This window comes from Peromyscus californicus, unplaced genomic scaffold (genome assembly GCF_007827085.1).
Source record: "Peromyscus californicus insignis strain IS unplaced genomic scaffold, ASM782708v3 Scaffold_8__1_contigs__length_139910024, whole genome shotgun sequence".
NCBI classification, from domain to species: domain Eukaryota; kingdom Metazoa; phylum Chordata; class Mammalia; order Rodentia; family Cricetidae; genus Peromyscus; species Peromyscus californicus.
In genome coordinates, this window is record NW_026294606.1 from 105,251,667 (window position 1) to 105,266,462 (window position 14,796).

Here is a 14,796-nt window from a genome sequence, read left to right on the forward strand (position 1 = left end):
AAAGATGTAAAATTCAATGAGAGAGCCTATCTCAAAGGAATAAGGTAGAGCATGGTAAAATAGACTGCCCAACATCCTCCTCTAGCTTCTGGGCATGTGTACGTGCAAACACAAACAAATAAACAAATAAGAAAAATTGTTGAAAATTACATTATAGCTTGAATCTGAAAAAAAAATATTGCAACAGAAAATAACAAAAAGTAACCCCTGCTTGGCTGGAGCTGGCCCTTCCTGAGGTCTTTGTTAGATCCCTTGAGGGGGGGGAATAGGGCAGATGGATTGGGCTTTTTTAAAATAAAATTGATGTTACATTGAAAAGAAAAATAACAAAAAGTAAAGTAATATATTCTTGTAGTTTCATTAACAAGCAATGGTAAACCTGGCGGTGGTGGTGCACCTGCCTTTAATCCCAGCACTCAGGAGTCAGAAGGAGGTTCTCAGTGAGTTCGGGGCCGCCTGGTCTACTGAGTGAGGTCCAGGATAGCTAGGGCTACAAAGAAAAACGCTGTTGGGGGCAGGGGTGAGGGTGGGGGGACTGGGACAAAAAAAAAACAATATGCTGAGAAGCGTTGTGCTATAATGAACACATAATTTGACACATACCAATTTCTATTATTAATATATCCCACCAATGCAGAACAAAAATATTCTTTTAAAGTATTTATTTACTTATTTATGTGTATGAGTGTTTTGACTGAATGTATGCCTGTGCACCCCACACATGCCTGGTGCTCACAGAGGCCTGATGAGGGTATAGGTTCCCCTGGCCAGCCTCGTAAACATAGGCCAGCCAGGAAACAGTGAGACCTGTCTCAAAAAAATAAAAAGAACCCCAAAACAAAGTGAACAGCTCCTGAAGAAGACACAAACCTCTGGCCTCTACACACACACACACACACACACACAAGTGCATGTGTACCAGCATATATACAGCATGCATGCACATACACCAATAGTGATATATGTCTGTAGTTCCAGCTACTCAGGCAAAGGTCAGACTGCTTGAGTCCAGGAGCTCACTGAGACTGGGTCACATAAAAAGACACTGTCTTTAAAAACAAGCAGGGTTAGGGAGTTAACTAAGTGATGTCTGTAGAGGTCAGAAGAGGGAAGTGGAACCCCTGGAACTGGAGTTACAGATGGTTGTAAGCCATCATGTGGGTGCTGGGAACTGAACCTGGGTCCTCTTCAACAGCAACAAGTACTCTTAACTGCTGAGCCATCTCTCCAATCCCTCTTTTTCCCCCCTTAATTTTCCTTTTCTTTTTTATGGTAAGTAAATAGACTTTAATTAGGGTTACTAGAGGAAGGAGAGAGATATCATTTAAAGGAGCATGGGCAACTGAAGTGACACTACTTAAGGAGAGGTAAGGTCTCATGAGTCTTTCCCTTACAATATTATTTTCTAAAGTGAGCATTTTTCTTATTCTGTCATTTTAAAGAGCTTGAAGGGCTTGATTATTATCATAATCATCGAGACAGGGTCTTACTATGTAGGTTGGGCTGGACTTGAACACACAGAGATCCACCTGCCTCTGTATCCTGAGTGCTAAGATTAAAGACAAGAACCACCACACTCAGACTGAGTGTGGATTTTTAAAGATTTTATTGTGGAAATTTAAAAACATACATAAAGGCTGACAATATTACACTTAGCCCAATATAACCACCTTCTAGCTTTAACAATTTCCGAATGACACCTAGGCATAGGAACACATGCCTGTAATCCCACCATTTGGGAGCTTGAGGCATGAAGACTGCCACGGTCAGATCCTGCCTGGGAACATTATTGAAAAATGTAAGAAGAATCTGAGCCAGACATAGTGACACATACCTTTAATGGCAGCACTCAGGAGGCAGAGGCAGGCTAATCTCTATGAGGTTGAGGTCAGTCTAGTCTACACCAAGTTTCAGGACAGCCAGGGCTATGTAGAGAGACCCTGCCTCAATAAATAAATAAATAAATCTATCTAAAATTAATCCAGCTTTAGAGCTCATATAATTTCATCCATTTTTGATTATGATAAAGAGTATCACAATTAAATCCATGCTGACACTGCCTGGATGACCAGGAACTGGAGGATAGCCCAGAGACCTAGGATAAAACCAAATATGGCCATTCTCCCTGCCCCCAATCAATAAAATGATTCCTAATGATGTTCTGCTATACTCATAGATCAGTGCCTAGTCCAGTCATCATCAGAGAGGCTGCCTCCTGCAGCTGATGGGAGTAGATGCAGAGACTCACAGGCAAACATTAGGTGGGGAGCAAGGTTGGAGGTCTCCACTGGTTCTCTCCCCTTGGAGCTCAAGGAAGACTACAGAAGAGGGGATAAGAATTGTGGGAGTCAGAGGGGTCAAGGACATCAGGAGAGCACGGTCCACAGACTCAAATAAGCAGGGCTCATGGGGGCTCACAGAGACCAAAGTAGCAATCGAGGAGCCTACATAGGTCTGTGCTAGGTCCTCTGCATATATGTTATGGTTGTTGGTTTGGTATTTTGGGAGGACAACGGAGAGTGGGTGTGGGGGTATCTCTGACTCTTTTGCTTGCTTTTGGGACCCTTTTCCTCCTACTGGATTGCCTCACCCAGCCCTGATGTGAGGGTTTGTGCCTGGTCTTACTGTATTTTGTTGTGCCATATTTGGTTGATGTCTCTGGGAAGCCTGCTCTTTTCTGGAGTAGGGGGTGGACTTGGGGGTAGGGGGGGAGTGATAGGGAACCGGGAAGAGTGGAGGGGGGGAAGCTGTGGTAAGGATGTACTATATGAGAGAAGAATAAATAAAAATTAAAAGGAAAAAAAAAGTAAAGCTGATAACAATTTTACCTCAAATTATAAAATACAAAAGAAATACAGCCAGGCGGTGGTGACTCCCACCTTTAATCCCAGCACTCAGGAGGCAGAGCCAGGCAGATCTCTGTGAGTTCGAGGCCAGCATGGTCTACACAGCGAGATCCAGGACAGGAGCCAAAAGCTACACAGAGAAACCCTATCTCAAACAACAACAAAAGAAATACAAAATTCTAAACCACTGACAATAAATAAAATAAAATCAGGGGACATAAAGGTTTGACTAAGGATCTCACACTAAAATCCAGGCTGACCTAGCACTTACCATGAAGCCAAGGTCAGACTCAAACTCACAGCAGTCCTCTTGCCTCAGCTTCTCAAATACTAGAGTTGCAGGATGAAGCCATTAGGCTTGGCTGAAATGCTTAGCTTAGATGCAAGAGGTCTTTCTGCTAGCAGCAAGACATACTGAAACTATACATTTTATAGGAAATGAAATTTAAAGTTACTACTTTTTTTTTTTTTTTTTTTTTGGTGTTTTCGAGACAAGGTTTCTCTGTGTTGTTTTGGCACCTGTCCTGGATCTCGCTCTGTAGACTAGGCTGGCCTCGAACTCACAGAGCTCCGCCTGGCTCTGCCTCCTGAGTGCTAGGATCAAAGGCGTACGCCACCACTGCCCGGCATTAAGTTACTTCTTAAGTGTGTCTGGGATTTTCAAGCTCTCACTGAATTACAGTTCCTTTTCACACACAAATACCAATGTGTTAGCTAGAATTTTCCAAACAAATTTCAGCTTATTGTAAGCTATCAATTCACAGGCTATCTTACTTAAATCTTACAGCTCCAATTGTTTCTCTTGCCAAAAGCTTGCCAACTACAAGCAAACAGGAAAGTTATATAATATATACACACAAGAAGCTTGCTCTTATTTGTGTCTCTTTCAAGTCTCCCTGAATAAAATTCACTCCTCTGTTACCTGAACCTCATATGGCATGTTGAGGCAAATTTGATGACTTGGATTTGATGATTTAGAAGCCAGGCTTCCTGCCAAGTTTGCTGTGTCTATTCTCTTTACCCACTAGGATAGCTTTAAACAACACCTTCCTTATTCATGTTACTGCTATGACCAAAATACAGCATGCTATCAAACAGGGCTCAACCTACTCAGGTTTCCAACCTCTGAGGAGTAATGTGGTTGCCTTCACTGCATTATAGCCTCCTCAGCTCCACCCCTATTTTAAAATATTTTCAACTACCAAATGATGAGAAAGAACTGATAATACAATTCATCACCTTTTTTTAAAGTTTCTATTTCATAAATGGAACTATAATCAGTGGTATATCATTCCCTGGCATGTGCATAAATGCGAACGCGCACACACACACACACACAGTGCAATTAATAACAGTTTTTTAAAAGAAGATTTTTATTATGTGTGTGTACATTTGTGTGTGTGCACAAACACATGTGTGAAGGTACCTTTGAAGGCTAGAAAGAATATTGAATCCCATCAGAACTGAAGTTACAGGTGGCTGCAAACTTCATTGTGGGACCAAACTCCAGTCCTCTGCAAAAGAGGCAAACACTCTTAATCACTGAGATCTCTTCCAGTCCCTACTATCAGTTTTTATGACCAAAGAAAAGCAAACAGTATAATTTGTCTTCAAAAAGGTCCTTATGATTAGACTTAACTGGAAAAAAGAAAGCAAACCTCAAAAGCAGAGTTTGGACTATGCCTGCCATAAAAATAACCATGATTTTAGGGATATTTTATGGATGCAGTCGAAAGGTAAGTCATTAATAGTAAGTAGATTCTGGACTAGTGATACAGTTTAGCTGGTAGAGAGTGCTTGTCTAGAATGCAGGAGGCTCTGGGTTCGATCTCTAGTACCACATTCATTGAGTGTGGCAGCACACATCTGCAACCTCACCACTCTAAAGCAGGAGGATGAGAAATTCAAGGTCATCTTCAGTATACAAATTCAATACCATCCAAGAATACATGAAATCCTGTCTCAAGAAAAACAAAACAAAAAGCCATTAAATTGATTCTGATGTACCCCAGGCTAGCCTTGAACTTGATATGTAGCTAAGACTAGCCTTGAACTCTTGATCCTCTTGCTTTCTCCTCCCAAATTTAAATTATTACTCTATGAAACACTACAGTAAAACCTCTACAAATAAAAACACTACAGTAAAACCTCTACGAATATTTCAGAATACATGCCAAAATATCTTTTCTGTATTAGCAAATGTGAAGACCTTAGAAAGTACAGGAATAACAAAGCTCTTAAAATTGTATTTCTAGGTTTGGCATGGTATGCATGCCTATAATCCCAACATTTGAGAAGCTGAGGCAGGATTAAGAACAGGATGGTGCTGGTCAGTGATAGTGCATGCCTTCAATTCCAGTCAGCACTCAGGAAGTAGAGGTAGGAGGATCTCTGTGAGTTTGAGGCCAGCCCAGTCTACAGAGTGAGTTTCAGGACAGCCAGGGCTACACAGAGAAACCCTGTCTCGAAAAACCAAAAACCATCAACAAAAAAGAACTGAAGGGCAAAACCGGCCGTGATGGCCCTCACCTTTTTTTTTTTTTTTTTTTTTTTTTAAATTAATTTATTTGTTTATTTATTTATTATGTATACAGTGTTAGGCCTGCATGTATGCCAGAAGAGGACACCAGACCTCATTATAGATGGTTGTGATATGTGGTTGCGGGGAATTGAACTCAGGACCTCTGGAAGAGCAGCCAGGGCTCTTAACCATCTGAGCCATCTCTCCAGCCGGCCCTCACCTTTAATCCCAGCACTGGGGAAGAAGAGACAAGTGGATCTCTGAGTTCCAAGCTAGCCTGGTCTACAGAGCAAGTTCCAGGATAGTTACACAGAGAAACCCTACTTCAAAAAAAGCAACAAGCCAGGCGGTGGTGGCGCACGCCTTTAATCCCAGCACTCGGGAGGCAGAGCCAGGCGGATCTCTGTGAGTTCGAGGCCAGCCTGGTCTCCAAATCGAGTTCCAGGAAAGGCGCAAAGCTACACAGAGAAACCCTGTCTCGAAAAACCAAAAAAAAAAAAAAAAAAAAAAAAAAAAGCCGGTAGTGGTGGCGCACACCTTCAATCTCAGTGAATGGTTCTAGGCTAGCCTGGTCTGCAGAGACAATTCCAGGACAGGCTCCAAAAAGCCACACAGAGAATCCCTGTCCCCTGTCTCAAAAAAGAAGAGGGGGCGGGGAGAGAATTGAAGCCCAGTCTGGGCTACAAATTTGTCTCAAAAGGTAAAGAAAAATAATAGAATACCAGAACACAATAATCAGAACACAATATCTTGGTGTTCTGATTATTAAACAATGTAACCAGCAACCACACCTCAGCTACCACAACTAACCTTCCCTGCCATAATGAACAATATTCCCTCGGGCCGGGAGGTGGTGGCACACGCCTTTAACCCCAGCACTTGGGAGGCAGAGCCAGGTGGATTCCTGTGAGTTCGAGGCCAGCCTGGTCTACAGAGCAAGATCCAGGACAGACACCAAAAATTACACGGAGAAACCCTATCTTAAAAAACGGGGAAAAAGCCGGGCGGTGGTGGCGCACACCTTTAATCCCAGCACTCGGGAGGCAGAGCCAGGCGGATCTCTGTGAGTTCAAGGCCAGCCCGGGCTACCAAGTGAGTCCCAGGAAAGGCGCAAAGCTACACAGAGAAACCCTGTCTCGAAAAACCAAAAAAAAAAAAAAAAAAAAAACGGGGAAAAAAAAAGAAAAAAGAAATCCTCCTCGAGTTAAGATTCTTTTAGAGTATTGAGATACTGCTTGTGGATGCTTGAGAAAAGGTTGAAGACTCTTGGCAAAACCACCTGAACTGGAGGAACTTAACCAGAAGCCTCAAGACAATCAAGGATAGGGCATGCTCTCACTCCCACAGAGAAGCAGCAGGTAATGTAGATTGCTCTAAAATTAACACAAAGTGGGGCCTTTCTATCCTTGTAACTACTGAGAAAGTCACTATCTCCAGGAACCCGGAGGATTTTACAGAACAATTTTCACCTATCTCTGGAGGGTTGGAGCTGAAAGAAAAAAGCTCTCCAAAGACTGGGACAATTTTAATTTGTAAGCAGACTGAAGTAAAATCAGTAGCAGTACCATTACAGATATGTCTTTAGAAATAAAAAGACTACATACAATATTGGCAAGCAAAACAAACTAACAAAAATCACACACACAAACCCAAGGCCCAGTCCCAAAACACAACGTGATGAAAACGAAAGAATGAGGGCCAGCCAGACGTCTCTGCAGGTAAAAGTGCTTGCCTCCAGCCTACAACCTGAGTTCAATCCCTGGAGCCTACAGAGTGGGAGGACAGCACTGACTCCCTCGAGTTGTCGTTGGACCTCTACACACAAGCTGTGGCAGGGCATGCAGACACACACACCCCAAAAAAATATTATTTTTTTTTTAAAGACGAACATGGGGGGGCTGGAGAGATGGCTCAGCGTTTAAGAGCACTGACTACTCTTCCAGAGGACTCAGGTTCAATTCCCAGCACCCACATGGCAGCTCACAACTGTCTGTAACTCCAGTTCCAGGGAACCCGAAACCCTGACACATACACACACACAGGCAAAACATAAATGCACATAAAATAAAAATAAATTATAAAAAAAGATGAACATAGGTTTTTGTTTTATTTGTTTCTTAAATTCTTTTTTAAATTACTGTACGTACGTACGTATGTATTTATATAAAGTATGTATGATGCATCAGTGCAGGCATGTGCATGTCACAGTGTGCATATGGAGGTCAGAACTTTGGAATCAGTTCTTTCCCTACATCTTTACAGGGAGTTCAGAGATTAAATTCAGGTCATCAGAATTGCATACCAAGTCTTTTGACTGCCATCTACATCTTGCCAGTCCTTATTATACTGGTTTCTGGAAACAGAATTTCAGGTAGCCCAGGATGGCCTCAAACTTTTTATCTAATATTTACAAGCTAATCCTGAACTCCTGATCCCCCTGCCTCCACTATCCAAGTGCTAGGATTACAGGTATACATCATCATGCCCGACATTAGATTAATTAATTAATTAATTAATTAATTAATTAATTAATTAGTTTATTTATTTGGTTGGTTGGTTGGTTGGTTAGTTAGCTTGAGGCAAGGTTTCTCTGTGTAGCCCCAGCTGTCCTGGAACTTGCTCTGTAGACTAGGCTGGCTTCAAACTCAGAAATCCACCTGCCTCTGCCATCTGAGTACTGGGATTAAAGGTGAGTGCCACCACTGCCCAGCTAGATCAATGTTTTTAACAAAGCAATTATCACTCTTACTTTGTCCCATCCCCATTCCCACCCCACCCCTGGTGGGTTTTTTTTTCTAATACTCACTAATATACACTTACTTACCTCTATCACACAACTCTGCTAGTATCTGTGGTGATATTTTGTTTGTGATCTAACAAATAAAGCTTTCCTGATGATCAGAGTGAGGAGCTAAGCCACTAGTTAACAACAGAGGCCAGGCAGTGGTGGCACACACCTTTGGGATCTCACAACTTTAATCCCAGCACTAGGGAGGTGGAGACAGGAAATGACATGGCTGGGCGAGGAGAATATAATGGGGGAGGAAACAGGAGCTCACTCTCTTTCAGTCTGAGGTGTAGCTAGAGTTTTCCTGCCTGGCCCACAGTCAGGACAAATCTCTCTCACCCGCCAGTCCCACAGCTGCTCAGACCCAACCAAGTAAACACAGAGACCTATATTGCTTACAAACTGTATGGCCGTGGCAGGCTTCTTGCTAACTGTTCTTATAGCTTAAATTAATCCATTTCCATAAATCTATACCATGCCCACATGGCTCGTGGCTTACCGGCGTCTTCACATGCTGTTTGTCATCATGGCGGCTGGCAGTGTCTCCCTTCCGCCTTCCTGTTCTCTCAATTCTCCTCTCTGTTAGTCCCGCCTATACTTCCTGCCTAGCCACTGGCCAATCAGTGATTTATTTATTGACCAATCAGCAACACATCTGACATACAGACCATCCCACAGCACTTCCCCTTTTTTTTTCTTAAAAAGCCTGATCTACATAACGAGTTCCAGGCCAGCTAGGACTACTTAGCGAGACCCCATCATAAAGGAACTAAATAAAGCTAAGCATAATGGTGCATGCTTGTAATCCCTGTGCTTGGGAGGTGGAAGGCAGCACGATCAGGAGTTCAAGATCAGTCTTGGTTACATAGCCCGGGTTGACATACATAAGACCCTACTTCAAAACAAAACAAGCATGGGGTTGGGGAGTTAGCTCAGTGGTAGAGTGCTTGCCTAGCAAGTGCAAGGCCCTGGGTTCGGTCCTCAGCTCAAGAAAAAAAAAAAAAACAAGCTCACAAAAGCAGAATATTAAGCTATTATTCCAGGTAAACAGTGAAATGTTAACCACTGATTCAATTACTCAATACACTCTCACTGCATCCAAGTCTACAGAAAAATCTAGTCTATGGTATGAAAATATGGACTGGCAGACACCAAATTCTCTTCTATAATACCTAATAAATGAGCTGTACAAATATTACAGAAAATCCTAATAAGCACTTTTTTTCATCCTGATTTAAATATCCAATAATACTTATATGATCACTGAATCAATCTCCTTTCAAACCTTACTGAGTTAGTAAATCAAAAAAGCAGAACAAGCCGGGCGGTGGTGGCGCACGCCTTTAATCCCAGCACTCGGGAGGCAGAGCCAGGCGGATCTCTGTGAGTTCGAGGCCAGCCTGGGCTACCAAGTGAGTTCCAGGAAAGGCGCAAAGCTACACAGGGAAACCCTGTCTCGAAAAACCAAAAAAAAAAAAAAAGCAGAACAATATAATTTAAAGCAAAAGAACATCAGTATTTATACTAAGAAAAGAGGTAAATCCACTGAAAAGAGTAAAGACTAAAATTGTGGGTTAAGACACTGCTATCAAGCCTGAAAACCTGATTTCTAACCCTGAAATCCAAACAGTAGGAAGAGAGATTCCCCCAAGTTGTCCTTTGACCCCTAACACGCATGTCACACACACACACACACACACACACACACACACACACACACACACACACACACACACAAAGGAAGTAAATGTAGCAAGATTTTTTTTTTTTTTTTTTTTTTAAGATAAAGTCTGTATAGCCCTGGTTGTCCTGGAACTCCACTATGGAGACCAGGGTGGCCTTGAACTCACAAAGATCCTCCTGCCTCTGCCTTCAGAATGCTGGGATTAAAGATGTATATCACCATGCTCAGCATTTAAAAAAAAAAAAAAGTAATGAAACTAGGGCTAGAGAGATGGCTCAGCAGTTAAGAGCACTGACTGCTCTTCCAGAGGACCTGGATTAGATTCCCATGACCTACACAGTTGTAACTCCAGTCCCAGGGGAAATCCCACACCCACTCCTGGCTTCTGAGGGCACTGCATACACACACAAACACCCATATATATAAATGTTAAAAAAAAAAAAACTTTCAAAAGAATAAAATAAAAATATCTAAGACCAAATACTCCAACTCATGTCAGTTTTTTTTTTTTAATTTTATTATTTTAAATCATGCATGTGAGTGCAAATGCCCTCAGAGACCAAAGATCTGAGGCCTCCCTGGAGCTGGAATTACAAGCAGTTGTGAGCTTCATGACATGTGTATTACCCCATTTACAAAAGACTGAACAAATGCACTGAGTAAAAATGAAAACTGAGCTGGGCATGGTGGCACAGGTCTGCAATCCTGGCATAGGGGAGATGGACAGAGGATCAAGAGCAGCCTGGACTACTGTACCTCAAAAATAAATAATAAAAACTGGGACATTAGATGGGTAATTTATCAAAGAGATAGTAAATTATATTGACAGCACTGAGCACTAGACAAAGTAAAAGCAAATTACAGCCAAAGGTTCTATCTAGGAAAAAGCCCTCTAGTTTACACAGGAAAAACCTGTGTAGCAGGTGTAGCTGAGACAGGAAATTACCATGAATTTGAGAATAGCCTGGGATACAGAGGAAACCTTATCTTTAAAGAAAAAAAAAAGTATATTAATATTTGATGAGATTATGTAAAGTAAATTTCTTGCAGAAATACATTATAAAGCAAAGATACTTCTCCAAAAACTCAAAAACAGCTGTAGATAAGATACACATAATGTAGCATGCACTTCTGGTGATTCTCATTTTGGACTAGAAAATATTTAATAAATTTTGGGGCTAGAAAGATAGTCCAACAATTATGAGGACCCACAATGGGTGGCTTACAACTGTCTATAACAGCAGCAAGGTGGAGGTAGAGACAGGAGGTTTGTTTCAGGCTTGTGGCCACCAGCATAGCTTCAGATTCAGTCAAAGATCCTATCTTCAAGGGAACAAAGCAGAGTGGTAAAGTGGAACATTGCACTTCCTCCTCTGGCCTCCGTGTGTGCACATGGATACACACACAAAAACTTTGAGTAAGTTCAAGCCTATGTTTTGTGGGACCCTGTCTCAAATAAATACACAAACTGAAATTAAAAGCTAGGCAGGCACATGTGGTTAAGACATGCATTTGGGAAGTAGAAATAGGAGGATCACATGAGATAGTTCCAAGTAAGAGTCCAAGGTCATCCTCTAGTACATAGTGAGAGGACACCTAGGACTACAGTATAGGAAGACCTTGTCTAAATAAATAATTAGGATGGGGAGAGAATGCAGTAGGTAAAGTACTTGCATTACAAGTTTTTAGGACCTGAGTTTGGTTCCCAGAAGCTATGTAAAAATGCTGGGTGTGGTGATACAGGTTTGTAATCTCAGCACTGGGGAGGCAGAGACATGAGGACCCCTGGGGTTCACTAGATAGATAAATTAGTGTCTAGCCTAATTGGCAAGCTCCAGAACAATGAAGAGATCCTATCTCAAAACAGGTGGGCAGCTTTACTGAGGATGACATCAGAGGATGTCCTGTAACTTGCACACTCGCATGCACACACACACAAAGAAACTGAATTTTCAGATAATTATTATAACAGCAAACTAGAGCACTGCAAACAGTACACTGGAGTACTAGAAGCTGTTCTTTATAATAATGGAATGCATTAAACATAGGTAAGTTTTGTTGTTGTTTTTGGTTTTTTTTGAGCAAGGTCTTACCATATAGTTCTGGATAGCCTCGAATTCTCTACATAAACCATATTGGCCTCAAACTTGTTGTGGTCTGCCTGTCTCTACCTCCTCTGAAGTACTGGGTTACAAACACGGAACAACAATGAGCTACATTAAATACTTTGCCTGGCACTGCATTAATGCTTCTAAAATCTATATTTATTGGAATAAATGATCAGTTTGAAGCTAGATACTAGGAAAAAATTTAACAAAATAGCCTGATTTAAAAAAAAAAACAAAAAACAAAACGACAGGCTATCCTGGAACTCTCTATGTAGATCAGGCTACCTCTGCTTCACAAGAACTGGGATTCAAAGTGTTCGCCACCATGTTCAGCCTCCACGAAGAATTTTTCAAAAACCTTTTCACTGTATGGGAATTTCAATGTGCTCTATCTATTCTCAAACCTTCAGAAAAACATAGAACCAATGTAGGCCAAAATTACCAAGATCTGCTATCTTATGGACCTGACCAGTCAGCCAAAGAACCAAAACAATACTAATTATCATGAAAGAAAAAAAAGCAAAATACGATTGATTCAAAACTTAAGTGGTATTTCCTCATTAAAATTCAACAACTGTGCTAAATAAATAGCTGAGGGTAGTGTCTCACTTCAGTAATCCCAATACTCTCAGAGGCTGAAGCAGGAAGAATACTTCCGCTTTGAGGCCAGCACTGGCTACACAGTGAGTTCTAGGCTAGCCTGTGATACATAATGAGATAATGTCTCAATAAAATACAAAAGCAAACAAAATTATTTTTTCTGATAAATTTCACCATAAACAAGTATTTTTTTAAAAAAAGACCACTGAATATGATGGTACATGCCTCCAATCCCAGCACTTGGAAGATAAGGCAGGAGATCACTTGGAACTAGAGATTATCTAAAAAAGAAATGATAGATTATCTAAAAAAGAAATGATAGAAAAAAATGAAAGAAAGGAAGAAAAGAGAGGAAGAAAACCTCCTAGAACATTTTAAAGTAGGCTTCTGGTAAAAAATAAAACTGTTCATGTTTACCTCTAGGAATTCCAATTACAAATCAAGTTACAAACTTTCTTCCCAAAAATTCACTAAAACAAGTTGTTTTTATTTTTTTCAGTCTTCATAATCTAAGTACAATTAATTCAATGCCATTCAATTCTCCATAAACCCCGCTTTTTCTGTTTCTTTTATATATAAAATTTATCACAATTCAGTTTGCCTAATAATACAGTTATTTGGGCTATGTATCTCTTTCACCTACTTCCCAGCTTCCTTCAGGAACCCGAGACTTTTTGCATCAACACAACACTACACAACTAAGTCTCCAGCAGTATCTTCAAAATAAGCCTGGCTCACATAATGCTAATGGAACTGAAAATAAACACGGCCAACACTTAACTATTACAATTATTTATTACATTGAAAAAGGCATCTAACATATAAAGGCTGAAAAGGAACTAATAAAATTGGTATTGTACCACGTAAAGACTCGGCTTATAAAAAAAAATTCTTTCAATGCAACTCTGGGAAAACAACCTACTGAACTTCAATATAATATGAATAACAGTAAGTAACTCACTACCGGAAAGAATAAATAGAGATGCCCTTATCCATCTTCTTTTCTAAGTTCTCTTACGTATGTAATAGGAAAACTGAACTTAATGAACCACACTATTCCAAACCAGGTCACAGGAGAGCGTTAAGTCCCCAGTCATCATCCTGTTTCTATTTCCTGACTGGTTTGACCTGCAAGCATTATGGTGCCCGGCTTTCCCAACCTAAGATCGCCTTTAAAAAAAAAAAATCTGAGAAAAGCTTTTTCTTAAAACAAAAAAAAAATGACTTCTTGAACATTCTAAGGGATTTATGAAAAAAAGCACTCTAACAAAGAAAGAAAGAAAGAAAGAAAGAAAGAAAGAAAGAAAGAAAGAAAGAAAGAAAGAAAGAAAGAAAGAAAGAAAAATGTCTAGAAACACTCTGCTCAGGTAAAACCCAGTTTTCAGAAAAGTCCGTTATAGTATACTTGAAATTAAGTGTGGAATATAAATTTGCAAAATTGAACAATTTCTCGAACGTGTTACTACTCTCCTAGCAAAGTAGATCTAAGAAAATACACGAATTTTAAAAGGGTCCTACACTCCAAGAGTACGCATCTTTCAAATAAAGAATTGTACAAACCACCTAAAACCAGCTATGTGCGCTTACGCTTGCTTCACGGGGACGTTTCCTCAGCACCACGCTGGCACAGCAGCGACAACCAGAAACCTCTTGGGGCTTTGGCCCCAACCCTCTGCCTCTAAACTCCGGGCGTCCACCGGCCTCCCGGAGTCGAGTTCCCTACGACTTCGCTTCCAGCCAAGCCACTTCCACGTCGCCGCGAACCACACGCCTCTTCCTCCTCCTCCTCCTCAAATTAAATCAGGCTTCACTCACCACACGCACGCACCAGGGGGACCAGGGGAAAGGCGAGCTGGCGGGAGCGCGGGGAGGGCACGCTCCACAGTCCGGGCTGGCCCGGCACCCACCTGCAGGCCGCGAGACCTGGGACACCGGCGCGGGCGCCCCGTCCTCGCCGAAGACGAGTTTGAAGTCGAGCTCGTCGTGGGCGCCACCGTTTGCAGTAGTCATCGGCGTGGCCCCGGGTGCTGCGGCTCCTCCTCAGGCGGCCGCGGCGGCTCTTCAGCGCCGCTTCATGCTGGGCCGCGCCGGCCAGGAGGTCGCGGCTGCACTGCAAACTTTCCGGGCGGGGCCCGCGAAGCAAAGCGTTCCGTTCCGACCTAGAAAGCTGGCCGAGCGCCCCGCCGCACCAGGAGCCGCCACCGCCGCCAGTCGAGGGTGCCTAACAGCCACGGTCGCCTGAACCAAGG

The 14,796-nt window shown here is 41.9% G+C and overlaps 1 protein-coding gene across 2 annotated transcripts in view; it reads right to left on the reverse strand.

Annotated features, from left to right (window-relative positions):
• The window catches only part of Nfatc3 (nuclear factor of activated T cells 3), a 91,551-nt gene extending 76,755 nt beyond the window's left edge, over nt 1–14,796 (reverse strand). For both annotated transcript variants that reach the window (XM_052728079.1, XM_052728080.1), the window contains exon 1: nt 14,455–14,796. In XM_052728079.1, coding sequence (XP_052584039.1) covers nt 14,455–14,557 — 103 coding nt within the window. In that variant the 5' untranslated portion in view covers nt 14,558–14,796. The remainder of the gene's footprint in view (nt 1–14,454) is intronic.